The 23,694-nt window shown below is 46.9% G+C and overlaps 3 protein-coding genes across 8 annotated transcripts; 2 read left to right on the top strand and 1 right to left on the bottom strand.

Moving 5' to 3' along the window:
- Positions 1 to 1,057: 1,057 nt before the first annotated feature.
- Positions 1,058 to 4,973, bottom strand: TMEM88B (transmembrane protein 88B). Its single transcript, XM_059487711.1, has 2 exons — positions 4,045 to 4,973; positions 1,058 to 1,300 (listed from the first exon to the last, which is right to left on the bottom strand). The coding sequence occupies exons 1-2, from the start codon at positions 4,312 to 4,314 to the stop codon at positions 1,058 to 1,060; spliced, it is 513 nt and encodes a 170-aa protein (XP_059343694.1). The 5' UTR covers positions 4,315 to 4,973.
- A 3,231-nt stretch (positions 4,974 to 8,204) lies between these two features.
- On the top strand, positions 8,205 to 11,429 carry MRPL20 (mitochondrial ribosomal protein L20). Its single transcript, XM_059487412.1, has 4 exons — positions 8,205 to 8,448; positions 9,531 to 9,641; positions 9,906 to 9,983; positions 10,853 to 11,429. The coding sequence occupies exons 1-4, from the start codon at positions 8,362 to 8,364 to the stop codon at positions 11,027 to 11,029; spliced, it is 453 nt and encodes a 150-aa protein (XP_059343395.1). The 5' UTR covers positions 8,205 to 8,361; the 3' UTR covers positions 11,030 to 11,429.
- Positions 11,430 to 12,428: 999 nt separating this feature from the next.
- Positions 12,429 to 22,479, top strand: CCNL2 (cyclin L2). 6 transcript variants are annotated; one of them, XM_059487329.1, is made up of 11 exons: positions 12,429 to 12,730; positions 13,508 to 13,582; positions 13,853 to 13,962; positions 14,247 to 14,367; positions 15,497 to 15,561; positions 18,325 to 18,424; positions 18,512 to 18,616; positions 18,803 to 18,944; positions 19,597 to 19,714; positions 19,797 to 19,889; positions 20,593 to 22,479. In XM_059487329.1, exons 1-11 carry the CDS (start codon positions 12,464 to 12,466, stop codon positions 20,978 to 20,980), a joined length of 1,584 nt encoding a protein of 527 aa, XP_059343312.1. In that variant the 5' UTR covers positions 12,429 to 12,463; the 3' UTR covers positions 20,981 to 22,479. The 6 variants fall into 6 exon arrangements, with proteins under 6 accessions (XP_059343312.1, XP_059343313.1, XP_059343316.1 ...); XM_059487330.1 differs by lacking the exon at positions 12,429 to 12,730 and adding an exon at positions 12,755 to 13,129; XM_059487333.1 differs by lacking the exons at positions 12,429 to 12,730; positions 13,508 to 13,582; positions 13,853 to 13,962; positions 14,247 to 14,367 and adding exons at positions 16,276 to 16,389; positions 17,644 to 17,966 and having other exon boundaries at positions 15,495 to 15,561.
- The last annotated feature ends 1,215 nt before the right edge of the window (positions 22,480 to 23,694 follow it).

The following is a 23,694-nucleotide window of genomic DNA, read 5'->3' as shown; positions in this document are numbered from 1 at the left end:
GCCCTGGGATTTTTGGGGTAAACCAGAGGGGGATTTAGGAGGATGAAGGTGCCCTGCCCACCCCATACCTGTCCCATGCTGTGTCTCCACTCTGTTCCAGATTTTTGGGACTTTTGGGATAAAGCACAGGGTGATTTCCTTGATTTAGGAGGATGAAGCTGCCCTGCCCACCTCACACCTGTCCCACGTGTGTTTCCACTCCATTGCAGATTTTTGGGATAAACCAGAAGGTGATTTAGGAGGATGAAGCTTCCCTGGGATTTTTGGGATAAACCACAGGGGATTTAAGAGGATGAAGCTGCCCTGCCCTCCCCACATCTGTCCCACACTGTGTCTCCATTCCATTGCAGATTTTTGGGATTTTTGGGATAAAGCACAGGGGATTTAAGAGGATGAAGCTGCCCTGTCCTCTCCACACCTGTCCCACACTGTGTTTCCACTCTGTTGCAGATTTTTGGGATTTTTTGGGATAAACCACAGGGTGATTTCCTTGATTTAGGAGGATGAAGCTGCCCTGCCCACCCCACGCCCGTCCCATGCTATATTTTCACTCAGTTGCAGATTTTTGGGATAAACCAGAGGGGGATTCGGAAGGATGAAGCTGCCCTGCCCTCCCCATACCTGTCCCACACTGTGTCTCCATTCCATTGCAGATTTGGGGGATTTTTGGGAGAAATCACAGAGTGATTTAGGAGGATGGAGCTGCCCTGCCCACCCCACACCTGTCCCACTCTGTGTCTCCCACTCTGTTGCAGATTTTGGGGATTTTTGGGATAAACCAGAGGGGGATTTGGAAGGATGAAGCTGCCCTGGGATTTTGGGGATAATCCAAAGGGTGATTTCCTTGATTTATAGGAGGATGAAGCTGCCCTGCCCTCCCCACACCTGTCCCATGCGTGTTTCCACTCCATTGCAGATTTTTGGGATTTTTAGGGGATTTTTTGGGATACACCACAGTGTGCCCAGGCCGAGGAGTGACACCTCCCCACGGAGGGCCGAGGATGATGATGATGATGATGATGGGGCACAGGGAGGGGACCCCGCTGGTGCTGCAGGCTCACACCCAGGCCTTGAGTTGGCGGCTGCAGCCCCCGGCCCAGCAGCAGCGGCCCCCCTTGTAGAGGGCCAGGCTGTAGGGCTGGAAGCACACCAGCAGCTGCAGGCGCCGGGCCAGGCTGCAGTAGATGGCCATGGCCACCACCAGCAGCGGGGACATGATGACAAAGCCCAGGATGATGAGGGCAGAGGAGCTGTTGTCGTCCAGGAGGCTCTTGCAGTAGCGGGCGGAGGAGTGCAGCACCTGTGGGGGCACAGAGAGGCACAGCCAGGATCAGAACGTGGGGAAAGAGCTCCAAAAAGTGACCAACAAAAAAAGCACTGTCTACAAATCCCTGCAAGGTGGGCGTGGGTTGGGGTTCCTCTTTCTCCAGGAAATGACAGAACCAGAGGACACAGCCTCGAGCTGCACCAAGGGAAATTCAGGTTGGATATTGGGAAGAAGTTTTTCACAGAAAGGGGATAAAGTTTTTTACAGAAAGGGGATAAAGTTTTTTGCAGAAAGGGGATAAAGTTCTGGAATGGCTGCCCGGGGAGGTGCTGCAGTCCCCATCCCTGGGTGTGTTTAACAAAGCCTGGATGTGGCACCGGGTGCCAGGGCTGAGTTGAGGGCTGGGTTGGACTCAGTGGTCTTTAAGGTCTCTTCCATCCTGGGGATTCTGAGAATTCTGTGATTCTGTGGATTCTGTGAGAAGTCCCCCATTAACCCAAGTCTGCCAGAGCCACCCCTGTCATGTGGCCTGGTGCTGACAGCAGTGGCCAAAACACCCCTGAGTTTCCAATGTTTCCATGGAAAAAGAAAACATTTTTCTTTTGCTCCCTCTCTCAGAGCTGAGCAATCCTCAGGCACAGTCTGTGACAGAAATCACATCTTAATCAAGCTTTTAATTCTCCCTGTGAGACGGGAGCACTGCGTCCTGACCCTGGAGCAGGGAACTCTCATTTTATTCAGTCATCCAATAGCATTGGATAGGCACAAACCAAATCAAAAAAACCTCCTGGTGCTATATTGGTGTGGGTGGCACAACGCTGGGAAGAACAATAAATAAATAAATAAAATAACATCTATATAATTTTATAAAATATATATTATAATTGTATATAATATATATTTTATATAAATAAAATGAAATATAAATAATATATCAATATATAAATAAAACCAAATAAAAATACAGAAATCTGTTAGATTCTGCACAAACTAAATCCAAAAAAACTCCTGGTGCTACATTGGTGTGAGTGGCATAACATTGGGAAGAACAATAAATAAATAAATGAAATAACATCTATTTAATTTTATTTAAAAGATATTATACTATAAATTTATATAATATATATCTTTTAATATAAATAAAATAAATATAAATTATATATGAATATATAAATAAAATAAATATAGAAATAAAGAAATCTGTTAGATTCTGCAGACAGATTCTGCTCATTCCATGGCTCTCCAGAGCCCTTTGTGTTCTGCTCTCTGTGTACACTCATTTCTGCCTGAAAACCCTGCCAGAAATGACCACTTGCAAAGAAAACCTCTCTGGGCCAGCCTGAGTGGTGCTCAGAGCCCTCCTTTCATGCTGGCACTCGCTTGTTCTGCACTCCAAATGCTGCAGGCAGCCTCTGACTTTATTCTTTTCTCCTTTCAGCAGTGAAGGGAACACAATCATGCTAAAACCCAACAATAAATCCATCTAATGGAGCTGCAGTGCAGAAATCAGCCCCTGGCTGCTGGGGAGCCACTCAAAAACCGTGGCCCGAAGTCAGAGACTGCTCTGCCGAAGCCACAATTCCTTGCTATGATTGCATTGAAGGAAAAGCTGAGTTTAAAAATCTCCTCACAGCTCCCAGCAGTTTTCACTTCTGGTGCACTTGGCTGCACTCAGAAACATTCTGCATCTCCTCAAAGCCTCTGAGTGTGTGTGCAAAGCAGAACTCGAGGTTTTCCAAGGTGAGGGAAGCTGGAAGGGGCAGTTCTGGGAGGGTTTTTTCCCATTTTCAGTCCCTGTTTATGACTTATGAAAAAGGCACATTGAGCTGGTGTAACTACCCAAGCCTGCAAGGAAAACAGGGAATTGCTTTTGGTCAGCTGATCCCAAAAGTGTTTAAAGGAATATAGCAAGAAGGGATTGGTAAATAAGGAAATGATGCAATGCAGAGGGCAGCAAACAGAGCCTGGATGGACAAAGGAGTCTTATTTTTGGTGTGAGGAATGCACAGAATTGTTGGGAGCAGGAATGTTAGATTGGCACAAGAAGGGGATTAGATATCCTGTCAGATTTTACTGATCCTAATTAGGCAGATCCTAATGGATCTTAAATTTAACTCAACAGAAAGCAGCAAACCCCACCAGAGCCCAGGCAGGGCTGTGAGCTCTGGAGCTCTCAGTGACAGAAATCCCAGGGAAGAGAGAAATAATTGTGAAATTAAAATGCAAACAGCAATTCCATCAGGGCAGGGAGTGCGTTCACCTCACCTGGCACCTCTGCTTGGCACTTCCAGGGGGAAACAACTCCACTGCCCAATTTCCACGGGGACACAACTCCATTGCCCAATTTCCATGGGGACACAACTCCATTGCCCAGTTTCCATGGGGACACAACTCCATTGCCCAATTTCCACGGGGACACAACTCCATTGCCCAATTTCCATGGGGATACAACTCCACTGCCCAATTTCCATGGGGACACAACTCCATTGCCCAGTTTCCAGGGGGACACAACTCCACTGCCCAATTTCCATGGGGACACAACTCCACTGCCCAATTTCCATGGGAACACCACTCCACTGCCCAATTTCCATGGGAACACCACTCCACTGCCCAATTTCCCACAATACCTGTCCTTGTCAGCCCAAGCTATTCACACAGGGAAAAATCTGTGCCCAAAGCCAAACCCTGAGGAATTTTCCTGTCCTTTCCAGGCACTGCTCAGCTGGGGCTCAGAGGGACCCTCAGGTGTGGCCCTGCCCTTGAGGAGTGGCTCTTACCTGGGAGTGGCACTGGAAGCCAAAGTAAACCACCACGATGGTAGGAAGGAGCACGACGGTGAAGATCACAAACATCAGGAGCAAATTCAGGAGGAAAACCAGGCAGTTCATGGTTCCTATCAGCAGGGTCCAGGCCAGGCAGCAGCAGGGGCTGCGGGGCTGCCTGGGCAGGAGCTGCTCGTCCATGTCGTACGGGGGGAGCCCAGGGATCATTCGGGATTTTTCTGACGGGATTTCTGCTCCAAAGTCCCCAGGCTCCTGGCCGGGCATCCTTCAAGGAGGTCCACCAAGCCACGCTCTTCTCCAAAAGTATTTCCTTGCTTTTGGTCTGGCAGAGGTGGGAAGGAGCTTGCAAAGGGTTCTTCTGTCTCCTTCAGGAGCCCTCAGGCAGAGATCATCGTGGGGCAGCAAGGAAAGGTCTCCCTGCTCAACACAATTTGCTTCCTTTCAGATGCTTTTCCCAGCCTCTCCCAAAGCAGATCTGCTGGAAGTTTGGCAGTAATTTTTATTTTGGTTTAGAATCCTGAGTCCTGCTGAATTTTGCTGTTGTTTTTCCCAAAATTCCGATCCCAAGAGGTCCCAAAGGGTGGCTGTGGTGGCTGTGATGGGCTGCTCAGTGGGCTTTGGTATCCCCCTCCAACTTGGAGCTCAGCTGGGTAGTCAGGATGTCAGGTTTGGGTTCAGCATGTCAGGGTTAGGTTCAGGATTTCAGGCTCAGGTGTTCAGAATATCAGGCTTAGGTTCAGAATATCAGCCTTAGATGCTCAGGATATCAGGCTTAAATTCAGAATATCAGGCTCAGATGTTCAGAGTATCAGGCTTAGGTTCAGAATATCAGCCGTAGATGTTCAGGCTTAGATCTTCAGGATTTCAGGCTCAGGTGTTTAGAATATCACGCCTGGATGTTCAGGATGTCAGGCTCAGGTGTTCAGCAGATCAGGCTCGGGTGTTCAGATCAGGCTTAGGCTCAGAATATCAGGTTTAGGTGTCCAGAATATCAGACTAGGATGTTCAGGATTTCAGGCTCAGGTGCTCAGAATACCAGGCTTAGATGCTCAGGATGTCAGGCTTAAATTCAGAATATCAGACTCAGGTGTTCAGAATATCAGGCTTAGGTTCAGAATACCAGGCTTAGATGCTCAGGATGTCAGGCTTAAATTCAGAATATCAGACTCAGGTGTTCAGAATATCAGGCTTAGGTTCAGAATATCAGGCTTAGATGCTCAGGATGTCAGGCTCACGTGTTCAGCAGATCAGGCTCAGATGTTCAGCAGATCAGGCTTAGGTGCTCAGAATATCAGGTTTAGGTGCTCAGAATATCAGGTTTAGGTGTTCAGAATATCAGGTTTCGGGACCCCCAGGCAGCTCCTTGTCTTCAAATCACCTTTCCACGCTCTCCAGGTGTATCCAAGCAGATGTTCCTGCCCAGGTCTCACCCCAGGGAGGTGAGCAGAGCAGAGGAAGGGCAGGAGCTGTTTCCCAGCTCCCGTGCAGCAGGGATGGGAGCAGTGTGTGCTGCTGTCACTGCAGCCACTCACTCCCAGCACTGAGGTCCCTTCTGAGCTCAGCTTTGCTGTGTTTACAGAACAGCCTCAGTGCTCTCTGTGCTGGCCAATCCTCCACATCTGCCTCCCCACGCTCCAGCCATCCATCCCCGGGTCAAGATGGTCCCTCTCCAACTTTAATTATTCTGCCTCTGGTTCATTTTCTAAAATTCCTCTCTAGATTAAATAAAGGAAAAAAAACCCTAAGAGAAATTGATAATAATCACTGTATTCCTCAGAAATCATCTGTCCCCTGCAGTCATTTGGTATTGTTTGCAGAACATATTGATACTCTTGTAGAGGAGGCACAGCAATTATCAATTATTTCATCTCCCTCATAAGATCAATATTATTTAAGAATTTCAGCCTCATCTCCGTGCCTGTGCAGCCTCCAAGATAGAGTGGCAGTAATAAGAGAGAGATATTAAAAAACACAGAGAGAAACAAGCTCTGAAGCAGAGAGCAGAGTGTGACAAGTCCATTTCCATCCTGTTCTTCCCTGCACTCCAGGGCTGGATGGCTCCCAGGGGGGTTTGCAGGGCAGCAGCCTCCACTCAAGCTGCAAAATGTGAAATCTCTTCTCAGATCTGTCCAGACATCCCAGGGGAAATAACTGCTGGATCCATCCTGTTTTCAGGGCTGCACAGGCCAGAGAGAGCGTTAATAATAAAATCTGGAGCAGTGCAGGAAACCATAAATGTGACAAGTGGTAGGGAGCTCTGGGAGCCTCAGTGGTTCCTCTGCCTGTCTAAATTCTGGTTAGATTTAAAGACATAATATTTTTCAAACTTGAAGTGGAAAAAAAGGAGGAGTCACAAACAGAAAGAACCCAAACTCAAAACTATAGGAAGAGAAATCAATTTTAGGCTTAAACCGTGGAAAGATTAACTCAGGGCTGGGCAGCTAAAAATCGTACAGCTGCTTTTACCATCTGCTGGTGATGGCACAGGGTGTGGTGAAATACAATTTAAGCATTCATAAAAGTGCCAAAAATTCTAAGAAGCTTTGCTAAATCCAGGGAAACTTTCCAAAGTTCTTTTGCTGTCATGAAAATGTGTTTTAACCTTTTCAGGGAGGTCTGAAAATTGTGTTCTGTACATTTATTGTCTACTGGTTCTTGTAATAACCAAGTGAACTTTGTGTCAGACAAACCTCAGCGATATTGAGAAAGATTTCTCTGAAATTTCCACATTCTTGACAAGAACTTTCCCAGAAGTGGGGAAGATCTTGATGATTGATGATGGAGCAGTTTACAACAGGAGCAAGATTGCTTTGAGATGCTGGAAGTGGTGATGATTTTAAAAAATCCGTCAGTTCTCTGATGCTGAGACTGCTGCTCCCATGGAATCATTTTCTGGCAGCACCATCTTGTGGTTTGCACAGCTCATAAATTTTCCATTTATGTGTCCCATTCTCCAACCCTAACCCTTGCAGGATGATGTAAGGTTTGTTACCCACCATGGAATCCTTCCAGCCACTGAAAACAACACCAAACCTGCTCACACTGGTGGCTGGAGCACTGCTGGGGATGCAAAATCCCAAATTCCTCACTGAGCTGTGGGAATGCACACTCCAAGCAGCCCAGCTCCTTTTTCCAGGGGATTTTGGTACAACCCCAGTGTGTGTGCCTGCTTCCAGCTGAGCTGTGGGTTTTGGCTGCCTTGGTCACACCTCAGGCAGGTGGTGAGGGCACAACAGAGGGCTGGGGTCAGGTAAAAGGTTCTTCACCCAAAGGTGAAGGTTTCTGGTGACCCGAGGGAATGGCTGGAGCTGTGTCAGGGGAGGTTTAGGTCAGATTTTGGGAAAGGTTTTTCCCCCAGAGAGTTCTGGGGCACTGCCCAGGCTCCCCAGGGAATGAGAGCTCCAGGAGGGTTTGGACAACGCTCTCAGGGATGCACAGAGTGGAATTTTGGGGTGTCTGTGCAGGGCTGGGCGCAGGGCTGGATGATCCCTGTGGGTCCTTTCCTACTCAGGATATTCCGTGATTCCATGGCTGAACTCGGGCTGGGGCAGAGGATGCCCAGCACGGGGCAAAGGCACTGTGCTGTGAGAGAGGAGATGAGGGAGGTGGAAAAGCCGGAGAATGACCGGGAAAGGGGCCGGGAAAAGGGCTGGGGACAGGACTGGAGGAAGGGCAAGGGGAAGATCGGGAGAAGGGGGAAGAACTGGAGGAAGGGCTGGAAGAACGACCGGGAAGGATCTGGGCAAGGACCGGGGAAAGGACCGGGAAGGCTCGGGGGATGGACCGGGGTAAGAACCGGGGAAAAGACTGGAAGAAGGACCGGAGGAAGGACTAGAGGAAGGTCCGGAAGGCTCAGGGGAAGGACTGGAGGAAAAACCACAGGAAGGATCGGAGGAAGAATCGGGGGAAGGACGAGGAAGGCTCGGGGGCAGAAACGGAGGAAGGATCAGAGGAAGGACCGGAGGAGGGACTGGAAAAAGGACGGGGAAGGCTCGGGAGCAGGATCAGAGGAAGAACCGGGAAGACTCGGGGGTAGGACCGGAGGAAGGATCAGAAGAAGAACCGGGAGAAGGACTGGAAAAAGGACGGGAAGGCTGGGGGGCAGGATCAGAGGAATAACCAAGGGCAGGTCCAAAGGAAGCTCCGGGAAGGCTCGGGGACAGGATCAGAAGAAGCAGCGGGGGCCGGCTCAGAGGAAGCCCGGCCAGGCTCGAAGGCAGGCTCAGGGAGGGCCGGGCAGGTCGGTGCCGCCCCGGAAGGAAGGCAGGAAGCCAGGAACACAGGAAAGCAGGCGGGCACCGTGCCGTAGCCATGGTGGTGCTGAGCGCGGCGCGCTGGCTGCGCAGCCGCCTCTCGGATCGCTTCTGGAGGGTGCAGGAGGTGCTCAAGTACGCGCGGGTGAGTGCGGGGTCCCCGCCGCTGTCCCCGCGTCCCCGGCACTGCCCTGTGCCCCGGGCACGGTCCCGGAGCCGGGAATGCACCATCCCTGCAGGGCTGGAAGGGCTCTGGAGCAGCCCGAGGGATCCCTGCCCGTAGCAGGCCGGGAATGCCCCAGCCCTGCAGGGCTGCAAGGGCTGTGGAGCGGCCTGAGGGGTCCCTGCCCACAGCAGGGCTGGCACCGGCTGTGCTCGGAGCTCCCTTGTCCACCCGAACCATTCCGGGCTTTTCTCTTGCTATAAAAGTGGTCTGTGTTTCATTAAATACAGCTGGGCTGGTTGTGTTTCCTTCTGAGTGTTTTTGCTTTGTTTGTTTTTCTGGGCAAAGAAAAAATTAACCTTGTTCTCAAGTGCATTTTGGATTTCTGCTGGAGTTCGAGCTGCTATGCTGAGGCTAGGAATTAACCTTTCTCAAGGGCATCCTAGGCACTATGATAAAATTCTTAAAATTACATCTTGCTGTAATGCTGAGATAGAAAAGTTGAAGGAAATGAGAATATTTTGGTTTTGTAGCACCTAAGCTGCCCACAGTATCAGTTATTCCTGGTGCAGCACTGGCTGCTTTCTCCTGTGTTGCGTTAGAGGGATGGCAGAGAACAAATTTAATTTTTTTTCTGTTTGATAAATGTTCCTTCCTAATCCCTGTGTTCCTAAAAACACAACAGAGGGGAGCTGAGGAATGAGGATAAATATGTGAATTCAGTGTATGATTTTGTAATTGCCTTTCCCACAGAACCACAGCCCAAAGCGAGGCCTGGTTTTGCCTCTGCTAAGCTGAGATTTTTCCGCCCTGCTCCAACTCCTCAGCTTCAGATTTTTCATGAAAAAAATTATATTTCCATGCTATTATATTCCATATGATATTATTTTTCATATATTTCCAAGATAAAAAGAATATTTTCATTATGTGCCAGCTGAAGGCTTAGGGGGTGCTTGTGAAGGTTTCCGTGATCGTCATTATGCAGAACTGGGAACGCAAATGAGCTTTATTAGTGTTATATATTTAAATTAATTAAATAAGACCATTATGGGGGTTTTTTGCAGCATTTTCGAGGCAGGAAGAACCGCTGCTACAAGCTGGCAGTGAGGAGCGTCCGCAGGGCTTTCGTGAAGTCCACCAAGGCCAGGAGGGAGAAGAAGAGATTCCTCAGAGCGGTAAAGAGCAAAATGTTGGGTGGAAACATCAAAATGGGAGCCAGGCAGGAGTGAAACAGCTGCTTTTCTTACTCTGGGGGGGTTTATTAAAAAAAAAATGAGTGAAAAGTTGGAGTTTAAAGCAACATTTTCTTGTGGGTCCCTTCCAGCTCAGGATATTCCATGAAAATATTATAATTTATATTTATATTTAATAAGTGTGGGCAGACAAGGGTTTATTTTAGAGTGTTTTATCATGCAATATATTGTTTTTTACAACTTCAGCTCTGGATCACAAGGATTGAGGCAGCTTCCCTTGAACATGGTTTGAAGTACCCAGCCTTCATAAGCAACCTAGCCAAGGTAAGGATGTGGTTTGGAGGATAATTATTTACTAATTAGAGAGATGAAAGGCTTGTGAAAGCAGTTCCATCCACTTCAGGAACTAAGTTCTGCCCTAAACTATTTCTCTTCCCTTTTATCCTGGTGAACATTGTGGCTTTACCTCATGTTCTGTCCCCAAAACTTAGGAATGGGATTTTTAAAATGCTTTTTTTGTGAGCATTCAGTGACAGCTGCTTTTCCTTTTACTTCAAGAAATTTAAAAATACAAAACTTGTGTTAGCAAAAACCTCAAAAACCTAAGAAATCCTTATTTTTTTCATTATAATTGTGATTTGGTGAGTGTGGAGAATGCAGAAACTTGGTGCCATTGTCCCTTGTTTTTAAAACAATTTGTTTCAGTTTGCTGATTCTGTTTTAATTTTTTTTTTTTTGAGCTGAAATGGATGCTATGGATTAACCTGGCCTTGAGGCAGAATTAGAGATTTTTCTTCACTTCTTGGTTTCTACCAGAAAAACTTTAGAGAAAGTCAGGAAATAATTTTTACATGGTAGGTTAATGAGACATCCATGGCCAGGGAGTGTCTGACAGTCTTAAACAGCTCCAAATTGCACAGGGTAGAAAAAAGTTAATCTGCTTTAAGACCTCAGGTCTTAAGCCTTAAGAGTGTTTAATCATACTTAATGAAGGGTGTTTATATAAACAGTAAAGAGTGTTCATTATATTTAATAAAGGTTTTCATTATATTTAATACATTTAATTTTATTTAATAATAAAATTTTACTATATTTAATAAAATCTATTTAAATTAAATATATTTAAAACTAAGCATTGCAGTGTTGCTCCTAAAAATCACAGTCCTTAACCAACAATTTTTTCTTGCCTTTAGTCCCAGGTGGAGCTGAACAGGAAAGTTTTGGCTGACTTGGCTATTTATGAGCCAAAGACATTCAAATCCCTGGCAGCTTTAGCCCAGAGGAGGAGACAGGAAGGGTTCCTGGCTGCCCTGGGAGATGGAAAAGAACCTGAGGGGATATTTTCACGAATTGTGCACCACTCCTATTGATGTCAGAGCCTGTGTGTGTGTTTTAGAAGCAGGGGTTTGATTGTGATGCAAACCTGTCGTGGGACTGCTGCTGAAAAATGGAAAATGTGGAACAAATCCTCTGAGGATCATGTGGGTGTGAAGCTTCTCCTTGATGGCTTTTCCCCTGTGTTGTTGTCACTGAAACCCGTTAAATTAAAAGCACACTTCTAGATTAGCAGTCAGGCCACACAGTGGCTTAATAAAGGTATTTTCTTTTTGGTAACTGCTAGTAGAAAATAAATTTGATTTGTGTGGTGAATTCTGAATGGAGAGAACACTGGGATGGGAGGGAATGTTGACCCTCACAGGTGGAGCCTGGGAATTAAGGATACGCATAGTTTGTACTTAAAAGATTTAATAAAGAGATTTTTATTGAAAACTGCTATGGGGAAACAATTTGTGTTAATTTTGGCACTTCAGTGGGAAAATACAGCTGGGGGATGGAGGGAGGGCAAGATGTCAACCCTCACACACAGCCCCTGTGTTAAGGACACATATAAGAACTTATAAAGGTAGTTTTAAGAACTTTATAAGAACTTATAAAGATAATTTTTTGTAATTGCTGTGGAGAAACAATTTTTGTGGTGAGTTCTGGCACTGCACAGCAAAAAACCAGCCTAGAGTGTGAGGGAGATGTCAGCTCTCAGACACGAACCCCGACAACCCTCAGGTGAAGGACAAACATAACCTATTCTGTTAAGGACTTAATATTAAACATATTTTTGGTACAACATTTTGTTGGCAACTGCTACGGGGAAACAATTTTTGTGGTGAAATTCTAGCATGGGGAAAACCCAACCGTGGTGCGGAGCGGCATGTCGGCCCTCTCATACGAACCTCGGCGGGCCCCACGTTAAGGACACGCATTGTGTGTTTTTTTAGGGAATTAACAGAGATATTTAACACGGTGAGCGCATAGTGTGTTTTTTTTAGGGATTTAATAAAGATATTTAACTCGGTGAGCACATAGTGTGGTGCTTTAGGAAGTTAACAAAAATATTTAACTGGGTGAGCGCATAGTGTGGTTTTTTACGGAGTTAACGGAGATATTTAATTGGGTAAGAGCATAGTGTGTTTTTTTTTACGGAGTTAACGGAGATACTTAACTCGGTGAGGGCATAGAGTGGTTTTTTAGGGAGTTAACAAAGATATTTAACTCGGTGACCGCTCAATTCCAGCCCCCTCACGCCCGTCCCCGCACGGCCCCGGCTCTGAGGGCGCCGCGGCCCCGCCCTGTCCGGATTCCCGGCCGCTGCGTCACCCCGCCGCGCGCGGCCCGGGCGGCGTCCTGCGTCACGGCTTCTCAGCCAATCAGCGGCCGCGGCCCCGCCGCGCTCCGCCAATCGGCGTCGGGCGGATGCTGGTGGGGGAAGGAGACGGAGCGCGGAGCCAGCGAGGCGGCGGCGGCACAAAATGGCGGCGGCGGCAGGCGGCGGCCCCGCGGGCCCTCAGGCGGCCGGCGCGGCTCCCGCCCCGGTACCGGGTCCCGGCGCGGTGCTGATCGGCGACCGGCTGTATTCGGGCGTGCTGATTACGCTGGAGAACTGCCTACTGCCCGAGCACACGCTGCGCTTCACGCCTTCCATGAGCAGCGGCCTAGACCCGGACACCGAGACCGAGCTGCGCGTCACCGGCTGCGAGCTCATCCAGGCGGCCGGGATCCTGCTGCGGCTGCCGCAGGTGGGGCCGGGCGCGGGCAGGGATGGGGCCAGGACTCAGCAGGGCTAGGCTGGGCTCTTCTTTGTGCGATCTCCCGGTTACCGGGCGGGCGGGCCCCGGGGGCGCCGCGCAGTTACCGGCCGGGCAGGCCGCGGGGCCGCCCGGTGTGCGGGGCTCGTTCGGGGCCGCCCGGTGCTCGGGGCTCGTTCCGGGCCGTTCGGAGCCGCTGGCTGCCGGATGCGGTGATGTCAGCGCCGCCCCCGCCGCCTCCGCGTGGCGATTGTGCAAAGACGGATTTCCTACGGCTCCTCTGCAGCCCCGGTGACCTCGGCGAGGTTTTTGTTTCCACGGAGAATTTCAGCCCAAACAGCCTCGCTGCTCTCTGAGAGTAAAACTTTCCGAGCCTTAGCGTAATCAAATGTATGCAAATCATGACGCGATTAGAGTGCTCCTCACTTTCCACGCCCAAAAAGCAAATATTTTTCTGACGTACTTTCATAACTTTGAATTTTATTTGGTTTTCAGAATTTTCTTGTTTTTTATTATTAATTTAATAGTTTAGAGCGTATTTCCACATATTTTATAAAAGAAAATTAGGATTTGCCGTCTGTATTTGACTTGTAGGCGGCATTTAAAGCATTGATAACATTTGGGCAATTTAATTACTTTAGTAATTAAACTTAAATACCATTAAACTTCCTCCTATGCTTAGTTAATCTTCTGGGTCTTAAATCTATTAAATTTTCTCCTTGGAAGTGGCAGTTTTGTTCATGGCTGTTGTGATTATCTCATTTTTAGGTGGCTATGGCTACAGGACAGGTGCTATTCCAGCGTTTCTTTTACACCAAGTCTTTTGTGAAGCATTCCATGGAGGTAAGAAGGCATTAAATGACATTTGTTGCCATATTTGACTTCTGATCTCTCTTGGCAAGCTGTTATCTGAGTGTGATCAGTGTTAGGAACTTGTCTGGAGTTTATAGAGAAATACGATTTTACAAAGGTATTTAATTGTGATTTTTGCCAAGTATTTGATATTTTCTTGGTTTTTTCCCCTCATTATCCATCCTTAAACTGTTGTAGGAGCTCAGTTCCTGAACTAGAAATGAAATATAGAAAATATTCTATTTTGTGCTTGTTTTTCAGCATGTTTCCATGGCCTGTGTCCATCTGGCATCCAAAATTGAGGAAGCCCCCAGACGCATTCGGGATGTGATCAATGTGTTCCATCGCCTCAGACACCTGAGGGAGAAAAAGTAAGCTGAGATTTCAGAATTATCTGAGTTATCTCTGTTGTATTTAAGTTATTAAGCTTATTATTAACTATTATTATGATGCTATTATTAAACAATATCATCATTCCCTGTTTCATAAATCAGGGAATATTTCAGAGTGATCTCATGAAGTGAGCTGACCTGGTTTAATAAATCAATGTTTTGATGATCTAAATAATGATTTTTATTATTATTTTTACACAATTCAACCTGAGTTTTCCTAAGGATTAAGATGATAATTTTTTGGGTTTGACCTTGTCTTGCAGAAAACCTGTGCCTCTAATATTGGATCAGGAATATGTGAACTTGAAGAATCAAATAATTAAGGCAGAAAGAAGAGTGTTGAAGGAGTTGGGATTTTGTGTTCATGTGAAGCACCCTCATAAGGTTTGTATTTTCTAAATTCACTCCATAACCAAGGTTTTGTGTTCTGTAAACCTCTGAGGAGGCTGCCTGGAAGCTCTGTGGACTGCACATGATGATCAGTGAACTCAGTGAGATTTAGTTTCTTATCATCCTGATGTTTTCTTTCTCATTTAAGAGACTCTTACTAATTGCTCTCGTATCACTGCTGGGTGACGGCGAGGTGGCTGCAGGTGCTCATTATTCCTGGAAGGCAAATTGGATCAGTAGGTAGCTGTGGTGGTAGAAAACATCACCTCAGTTTAGATTCCCCCAAGCAGGGAACAATTTGGAGGCCTGGGGTTGTCCTGGTCACTCGTGCTGAGGTATTAAAGATCTCTGAGCCAGTTTGGAGTGTGTTAAAGCCACGCTCAGGCTTGGCTAGAACTGAGGCAAGGCTCAAATAAAAGTAACAAGTGTCAGAGTGGATGATACTTGGAAGATACAATTGCCTCAAATGTTTAAATTGTGCTTTAGCTGGTAAAAGAACTTTGATTTTTGTGCCAGCACAATTGGGGATCTTGCTCTTCTCTGCTCTAAAAACCTCCTGTTCAGAGCTGCCTTCTGAGCTTCTTGACATTCAGAATTTCCTGTTGTCACCCACCCCAGAGGGCAGCTGTAGCTTGTTAATGGGGTGAATTCTGCCATTATCCTTCCTCTCTGCAGCCTTGTTTTCCTTCCAAACTTGAGGAAAACCCCTCAGAGCTGAACAAACCCTGGCACAGTGTTAGATCTGTTCTCTGCAAGCACTGCCAGCTTCCCTCACTGCTGATTGCACCAGCTAAAAAAAGGATTTGTGAGGTTTGTAGGAGAACAAAATCAACCCACAAAATCCCTAAATCAAAATGCCTAAATGAAAATCCATCCACAAAATCCCTGAATCAAAATCCATCACAGAATACCCGAACCAAACCCAGGTGGAGACAAGGCCAGGACAGAAGGGCTCAGAAGGTCAGAACTGGTGTGGATAAACACTGGGGATGGTGCAAACTCTTGATGTGTGGAGTGCTTTAGGCCTTGAAAGAGGATCACAGATGCCTCATGGATGTCCCTCTGCAGTGAGCAGGTGGCTCTCCAGATGCTGGTTAATAACTCAATGACCCATATCTTCCAGATAATCGTTATGTACCTTCAGGTATTAGAATGTGAACGTAACCAACACCTGGTCCAGACCTCATGGTAAGTTGATTTTCTTTGTTCTAAGAGACCAGAAGGGGCAGTAGCAGAAATATGTCACTTGAGGCACTGGGCAGGATTGCTCAGCAGTGCTTGGGGCCACCCCAGACAGCTCCACTGTCCTTGGTGTGCCCCAAACTTCCCAAAAGTTGAGCGGCCTCTTAAGTTGGAGGCAGTGTTTTAATGGTAAGGTAGCTTTCCACCCTGACTCCTCACTTCCCTCCTCTCTGCTCTCACTTTCCAGCTGAAGGGAAAAGCTTGGGTGGGTTTAGAGTTGTTCCCTTGGGGTTTTCTTCAGGGTTAATGCAAGTTTGTTCCCAGTGCTGGGAAATGGCTTTTCCCAGGGCCTGAGTTTGATTTCAGGTGTATCTAAAGCTCAGCACAGATAAATTTCTTTTATCTATGTGGATAATGCAAGATGTCAGCTTCTAAGAGTGGATAGATGGATAGCCTGCATTCATATTTGCCAAGAAATGTTCTCTGTCTTGTTGCTCTCATTTAATAAATATTTACTCGGGGGTGGGAAGCTTCTGTAAAATTCCACATCTTAAACTTTACCAAATAATCCTTTTTTAACAATAAAAAAAAAAAAAAAAAAAAAACAACACCTTTAGTGAATCCAGAGACCATATTTCTGCTGACTGAACTGTCTGGTACTGTGAGCTGTGTGTAGAGAACCAGTTTTGACTTTTCTTTTCTGTACTCTTTTGATCAAAGGGTAGCCTCTGAGGGTAAGTGACTAAGACTTCTCCTCTGCTGCCCATGGTGCAGGGATAGCTGCCGTCTTCAGTCAACCCAAAGCTCTCCCAAGAGAAGGCTGGCTCTAGACAGGTGGTATATACATGATAGTAGAGTAACTGGCCAACTGCTTCTTGTGCTTCTATTTTTATTTTTTATTTTACTCTGCATTTTTTTTTTGATTGTTTGTATATTTGATAACCTGAGCGTTCAAGTTCTGAATTTATTTTTTTTTTAATTGTTCTATTTCTCTTAACTGTTATAATGTGGTGTGTTTATGATAAATGAATTAAGGTGGGGTTTAAAGCTTTTAAAAGGGATGAATTAACAACAGAAAAATGAATAGTTTGCAAGATACAATTATCTGAAATGTTTAAATGAAAATGTTTAAGTGATAAAGCTAGTACATGTGTGAAGCTTGGAGACCAAATGTGATATTTAGAGACACTTCCCAGAAGCATTGCATGGAGCAGTGGAATGGGATTTTGGACTGCCAGAATCTGCTGGTTATGGAAGGAGGGGAGGGGAAGGGGAGGGAGGGAATTACCCCAGCTGGGAGAGGGGTCAGATGTTCCAATCACACATCTCTGTGCTCGTGTTTGTTGCTTCCAGTACCCAAGAACTGGTGGGTATCCAGTATAACTGGTTTTTGAAATGTGCATTTTTACAACATGACCTTTTTCTTAAGCTATTGTGACAAGGATTCATTTCCTCCTGTGTCTGGCTGAGCCCACAGGGAAAATGTGCAGAGGCCAAGCTTGGAAGCTGGAATGGTTCTCAATTTGGCAAATCAGAAAAAAAACCACTGTGGAGCTTCCAGATGTTCAAAGTCAACCTTTCCTTTATAATTCCTTTGGCCAAAAGCTTTGTGCTCTCTTTGTAGGGGGTTTAGAAGTTCCTTTCTCCCAGAAAGATGAGCTGATGTTGCTTTTTTGGGGCAGCAGTTGCTGTTTGTGTGAACAAGAATTGAGGACAGGTGGGAGTTGGAAACTCTGGGATTCCAATCCCTCCTCTCTGTCCTTGCAAACCTTGCAGGTGCCTGTGGTCTCTGCTTGGATACCTTGGGGGTCAGTGAATCCTTGTATACTGGGTACCCACATGGGTAATTATTATTGTTTAAAGTATTATTTTAAGGACTTTTCTTATGTCTGGTTTTAGTTTTTCTCATCTGATATTTTATTGACATATGTGCTCTCAAGTGTAGATCTCCTAAAGCACATCAGCTGAGAGATTCACAGGAATTTACTTTGTGTATTTAAGATTTAACAACAAATAATGCTTCATTGTACTGACTGGAATATGTGCAATATTTTACAGTTTGCTCATTCTGTGAATATTCATTTTAAGCAACCTTACTGAAATGGGACAATTTGGAAACCTTATTTCATGTGCCACAGAGGAGATCTGCCTGAATTCTGACTGTTCTCCTGAACTGATCTTCCCAAATACCCTGATTTGTCCTATGGCTGACTTTGTGCATCAAAAAGAATTCTGTTCTGGATGGAAATGGACCCTGAAACCCCACTGGAAGTTGAGCTGTGCTGAAGAGGATTTCATTTCATGGGAGAACTGCTCCAGGAGCTGCAGCTTTTGCCACACACCTGGTCCTGCCCTGTTGCAGGGGGACATGTGAACCTAAAATTCTATTTCTGAGTATTTCTGAGCACACTGTATGTTGTCTTGATGAAAATAACTTGTTTATTGCATGAGAGCAGGCCAGTAGAGATCCAGCAGCAAAAGTGAAGTTAAAATTGGTTCTCTTCTCACCACTGAATTTGCAGCAGTCAGACTTTGTTTCTGTCACACATCCCTCCCCTTGAGGGATTTAATTTTAGTTATTCCTTTTATTTTTCTTGTAGTAAAACCATTCAGCTTCTCTTTAGATTTACAGGAATAGAATGTTGAAGTCTAGTAACTGAATGCAGAAAGAAATAGCCCTTGTAGAAGTAAAACCAAGTCAAAACCCCAAAAAAAGAGCCCCAAAGAGCTTTGCAGTGCCTTGCAACCTCCTGCTCTCCTGTTTTTCAGGAACTACATGAACGACAGCCTGAGAACAGATGTGTTTGTGAGGTTCCAGCCAGAGAGCATTGCCTGTGCCTGCATTTACCTGGCAGCCAGGACACTGGAGGTGAGCCACACTTTGATGGATTTGGGGTTTTTTTCAAGCCTTTTTAACAGGAGGAGAAATCTGAGCTTTGTCTGTCTCTCCTTTTAGATCCCTCTTCCAAATCGCCCACATTGGTTTTTACTGTTTGGAGCAACAGAGGAAGAAATTCAAGAAATCTGCTTAAAAATCTTGCAGCTCTACACAAGGAAAAAGGTTTGCTTGTTTTTCATGTTGGGAGCCCTCAGTGAAGGAGTTGGAAAATTTGAGCTTGTTTAAAACCACAGCTGCAAGCCTGGAACAAAGAGCCACTGCCTGGAACCCCTTGAATTTTCATTCCTCTCCCTGGGAATGGGTAAGCAGCAAATTCAGCTCTCACAAGCAGTGCTCCTGTGTTTATAGGTGGATTTATCTGATCTGGAAAGTAAAATAGAAAAGAAGAAATTGGCCATTGAAGAGGCAAAGGCACAAGCTAAAGGTCTGGTACCTGAGGGAGTTCCAAGCTTGGATAACACATCGGGATTTTCCCCCATCCCAAAAAATGGTAAATAGTGGATAACTCATTTTTAATAACTCTTTCACATCTTTCATGTATATTTACCCTTTTGGGAAGCTTTTACAAGTGTGGTTTGGAGTTTGTTGGGGATTTTTTTAAGATGGCTTTTAGCACTACTCGACTGGCTGGGTTTGAATAGCAGTGTAGCTTTGTGATTTCTTGAATCAGATAAAAGCTAAAATCAAATTAGTCTGAAATTAAGACTAGTTTAAACCCATATAGGCCAGGGGCTTGTTTTAATGTGGATTTGGCAATAAACTCAAATCCTTGCCCCTGGCACGTTGTGCTGATGCAATATTGAAGCAGAGCTGGGATGTTGGGTGAGGAATCTGTTGGTTAAAGTTTCCAGTCTGGTGCAGTCTCACCTAGAAGACAAAATTCACCATCTTCTCCCCCAGTTTACCTTTCAAACAATGCAGAATAATTGGCAAGGAAAGGAGGGTGGTTTGCTGCCTTTTCTTGCTGTGACTTCAGTACTTTGGCAGAAACATTTCAGGTGAATTTCTGCCTTCTGTGAACTTGTTGAGATCTGCTTGTGGGTGCTGTGTGAGCAAAGCCCAGCTGTGCAGACTTGGGGTGAGGGGAGCCTCAAGTCCTTTCAGGTACTTTCCAAAGAGGTAACAAAGGCTTCTTCTTGCAGAGTCTCCAAAAGAGGTGAAAGGAAACAAACCCTCACCCCTACCTGTGCAGGCCATGAAGAATGCAAAAAGGAAAACAGAGGGAGCCAAGAGAACCAGCTCCAACAGCCCAGTAAATGGGTAAGGTTTTGTAAGGAAACAGCTGATTTTTATCCCATGAGTACTTAAAGCTAAATAACTGAGTGTTCTTTGTGTCTGGCAGTGTCCAGAAAGGAAGAGAGAGCAGGAGTCGAAGTGGAAGCAGAGATCAGAGTTACTCAAGGTCCCCATCGAGGTCTGCATCCCCCAAGCACAGGTAGGGTGTGATCCCAGTCCCTCCAGTCTCATTTCCCAGTCTCAGCTTTGATAATTCATCACCAGGAGGCTGAGGGGATCCAGCTGTGGGTATTCACAGCATTACTGGAACTGGAGCTCCTAAAAAAATCAGTGTTTTTACTGTAGCCAGATGGAAATTTAGGACACAAGATGCGTTCTCATGGTAGAACAGCAAAATGCAGAAGGACATTCTTCAAATTCAAAATGCAAAAGAATGGTCTTAAAATTCCAAATGTAGAAGGGCATTCTTAAAATTCAAAATACAGAAGGAAGGTCTTAAAATTCAAAATATATATACAGAAAATTCAAAATGCAGAATGGCATTCTTAAAAATTCAGAATGCAGAAGGGCATTCTTAAAATTCCCAATATAGAAGGACGTTCTTAAAATTCGAAGTACGGCAGGATGTTCTTCAAATTCAAGGAAATGGCAGAATGAGGAAGGACATTCTTCAAGTTCAAAGTACAGAAGGACGTTCTTCCAATTTAAGGGAATAGTGAAATGCAGAAGGACATTCTTCAAATGCAAAATATGGAAGGACATTCTTCAAATGCAAATTGCAGAAGGACGTTCTTCCAATTGAAAATGAGGAAGGAAGGTCTTAAAATCCAAGAAAGCAGCAAAATGCAGAATGAAGTTGTTGTAATTGAAGAAAACAAGGTTTGCTCTGTTTTCCCTTGCAGGAAGAGCGAGAGCTACTCCACGTCCAGCGGCTCCAAGTCGCAGAGCCGCTCCCGGAGCCGCAGCGATTCCCCCCCGAGGCAGTTCAACCACAGCTCCGCCTACAAGGGCTCCAAGGGCCGCGGCTACAAGAAATCCAAGGACTACAGCAAGTACCAGGGGGGGCACAAGGGCCGCAGGTCCCGCTCCAGGAGCTCCTCCCGCTCCCGCAGCCGCTCCCGCGAGCGCCCCGAGCACGCGGGCAAGTACAAGAAGAAGGGCCAGGGACACTACTACCGCAACCACCGGCACGAGAGAGCGCGCTCCTACGAGAGAGGGCACCGCTACGACAGGGACAGGGACAGGGAGAGGGACAGGGAGCACCCCGGGCACAGCCGGCACCGCCGGTGAGACGGACGGACGGACAGAGAGCAGCCTGGGCACAGCTGGCGCCGCCGGAGAGGGACAGACAGACAGAGCGCCCTGGGCACAGCCGGTGAGCCCCCGGGGCTGCTCCCGTGGGATTCTCACCGGTGGGTCCTGATGGGGTAGCTAAGGGAATTCCTGCTGGTCATCCCCTTCTGGGGCTGCTCCTGGGGGATTCCTGCTGGGGCTGCTTCCCAAGGGAATTCCTGCCACTGAGCTCCTGAGCTGCTTCTGAGGGAGTTCCTGGTGGTTAGCCCTTCCTGGGCTGCTCCTGGGCTGGTTCTCACTGGTGAGCCCTTCTTGGGCTGCTCCTGAGGGAATTCCTGCTGGTGAGCCCCCACTGGGGCTGCTCCCAAGGGGATTCCTGCTGGTGAGCCCCTGGGCTGCTTCCCAAAGGTCCTGCTGGGGCTGATTCCCAAAGGAATTCTCCTGGTGAGCCCACCAGGCTGCTTCCTGGAATTCCCAGAGAGAATTCCCTCTGGTGATCTGGGGTTGCTTCCTGATGGAATTCTCTCTCTGGCACCCTGGGCACAGAGCTGGGAGCTGCTTCCCCATGGAATGCCCACCAGGGCTGCTCTCTGAGGGATTTCCCTGCAGCACCCAGGCACAGTTGATGAGATGGGGCTGCTTCCCGTGGGAATTCCCTCTGGCACCACTGGTGAACCAGCAGAGCTCGTTCCCCATGGCTTGTGCAGGGTTAATCTGGCTCCTGAATTGTGCTCATCCCTGAACCCAAAGCAAAGCCTGGCAGGTGATGTCAGCAGTGCCGCTGTCACCCTCACTTGGGGCTCCTGTCCTGCTCCTCAGCGTTTCCATCCCCAGGACAGCCCATCCTTGGGGTGCTGTGCCCAGCAGCTCTTCCCTGTGGGGCTGGGAAGCTGCTCAGCCCCCCAGGAATGGTTTGGTGCTACCAATGCCCTCTTTCCATGCTGGCTCGGTGATGTTGTACAGGTGGGAGGTGATTTTTTTTTTTTTTTAGTCCTGTTGCCTATATTAGGTTTTCTGTATATATATATATATATATATTTTGCAGTGTTACAGTATGGGAAAATGGCCTTCCTAGCCTTTACACTTTACCCACAATGTAAATAAGCATTTGTTTAATACAGGTGAAGATATATACAGAAAAATTCAAAAACTTGAATTCTATCAAAAGAAAAAAAAGACTTGTGTAGAAAATTCTGATAAATGTGAAAGTATTTAGCTCTGTGCATTGAGAGTAGAATATTTTTATCTGTGCAATGCTGTGTGCAGGCCACCAGCTCAGAAGACATTTCCTATATATCCATTTGAAGTGGTTGAAAATTCTTGACTCAGGATCTTTGAAGAATTGGTAGTTTGTCAGTCTGCATGCTTGATGAACAGAGCAATTAAAACTCCAATTAGCAGAGCCCCACAGCCCAGTAGTATCAGTTCTAGTGGTATATCTGAGCTGTTACTCTCATGCTCCCTAATTTCATTAAAGTATTTGATTTTCTATTACATTCACTCGAGTTTCTTATGAGCTCCACCACTTGTGCCTACTCATAAGGAAAGAAATTGCTGCAAAATGAAGATATTTTTAAACTGTAATAGATTCGAGACTTGGAATTCAATCCCGGTTCCCTTAAAGGCAGGAATTTTGGGCACCAAATATAAAATCCCCCAATCCACTAAGATTTGAGGTGGGAATTGCATTGCTGTGACTTCTGGAGGAGCTGGCAGTCCCAGCTGAGCTCCCTGAGCTGGGTTTGCTCACCTGGACAAGGAGGAGGAGCTGGGCTTGAGGAGAATCCCATCCCTTGGGATGTGGGCCACTTCTTGGGGGTGAAAATGTTGGGGTGGCTGAACAGCTGGGGTGGGTTTGCTGGGACATTGGGGGCGAAAATTTTTGGGTGGCTGAACATCTGGGGTGGGTTTGCTGGGGCTCTGAGAAGTGAAAATGTTGGGGTGGCTGAACATTGTGGTGGGTTTGCTGGGACTTTGGAGGATGAAAATCTTGGGCTGGCTGAACATCTCGGGTTTGCTGGGACGCTAAGGAGTGAAAATGTTGGGGTGGCTGAATGTCTTGTGTGGGTTTGCTGGGGCATTGAAGATGAAAATTTTGGGGTGGCTGAACATTGTGGTGGGTTTGCTGGGACTTTGGGGGCTGAAAATTTGGGGTTTGGGGTGTCTGAACATCTGCTGGGTTTGCTGGGACATTGGGGCTGCACTTTGGGGTGGGTTTGCTGGGACATGGGGGGTGAAGATTTTGGGGTGGCCGAACAGCTGGGCTGGGTTTGCTGGGACATTGGAGGATGAAAATTTTGGGGTGGCTGAACATTGTGCTGGGTTTATGGGACACTGAAGCAGTCAGTGCTGCTGCTGGAGCTGGCAGAAGTTCACCTGAAATCCAAAGCCCCACGTGCACCTGAGTGTGCAAACAGCTCTCAAACCTTCAGGTGAGTTATGGCTTTGTTTTCTCAGCCTCTGGTGGCTCCCCCGTTCTGTGGGGCCGATAATGAGGGTCACAGGGCTCAGGGGCTGCTCTGCGCCCACCACTGTCACACGAAGGGCTCTGAAGTTGGTGGAACAGAGTTTGGGTACCAGCCGGGAGAGGGATGGAGGGAGAAAAGCCAATTCCTCTTCCCCTGTCTGCTCTCTCCGTGCCCTGAAGCCGGGCGGGGGCAGAACCATTTCCCCTTTCCCTGTCCGTTCTCTCCCGGAGCTGGGAGGGGTAA

Source organism: Ammospiza nelsoni, chromosome 22, assembly GCF_027579445.1.
Source record: "Ammospiza nelsoni isolate bAmmNel1 chromosome 22, bAmmNel1.pri, whole genome shotgun sequence".
NCBI lineage: Eukaryota > Metazoa > Chordata > Aves > Passeriformes > Passerellidae > Ammospiza > Ammospiza nelsoni.
This window is presented reverse-complemented; position numbering and strand designations above follow the sequence as displayed.

What these genes read in the sequence shown, in the direction of transcription:
- TMEM88B (XM_059487711.1), bottom strand. Translation starts at nt 4,314, where the DNA reads ATGCCCGGCCAGGAGCCTGGGGACTTTGGAGCAGAAATCCCGTCAGAA. An exon ending in GCTTCCAGTGCCACTCCCAG is followed by an intron (nt 1,301 to 4,044) that starts GTAAGAGCCACT and finishes GTGCCCCCACAG; the next exon opens with GTGCTGCACTCCTCCGCCCG.
- MRPL20 (XM_059487412.1), top strand. Translation starts at nt 8,362, where the DNA reads ATGGTGGTGCTGAGCGCGGCGCGCTGGCTGCGCAGCCGCCTCTCGGAT. An exon ending in AGGTGCTCAAGTACGCGCGG is followed by an intron (nt 8,449 to 9,530) that starts GTGAGTGCGGGG and finishes GGTTTTTTGCAG; the next exon opens with CATTTTCGAGGCAGGAAGAA. An exon ending in TCATAAGCAACCTAGCCAAG is followed by an intron (nt 9,984 to 10,852) that starts GTAAGGATGTGG and finishes TCTTGCCTTTAG; the next exon opens with TCCCAGGTGGAGCTGAACAG.
- CCNL2 (XM_059487329.1), top strand. Translation starts at nt 12,464, where the DNA reads ATGGCGGCGGCGGCAGGCGGCGGCCCCGCGGGCCCTCAGGCGGCCGGC. An exon ending in TTGTGAAGCATTCCATGGAG is followed by an intron (nt 13,583 to 13,852) that starts GTAAGAAGGCAT and finishes CTTGTTTTTCAG; the next exon opens with CATGTTTCCATGGCCTGTGT. An exon ending in AGACACCTGAGGGAGAAAAA is followed by an intron (nt 13,963 to 14,246) that starts GTAAGCTGAGAT and finishes CTTGTCTTGCAG; the next exon opens with AAAACCTGTGCCTCTAATAT.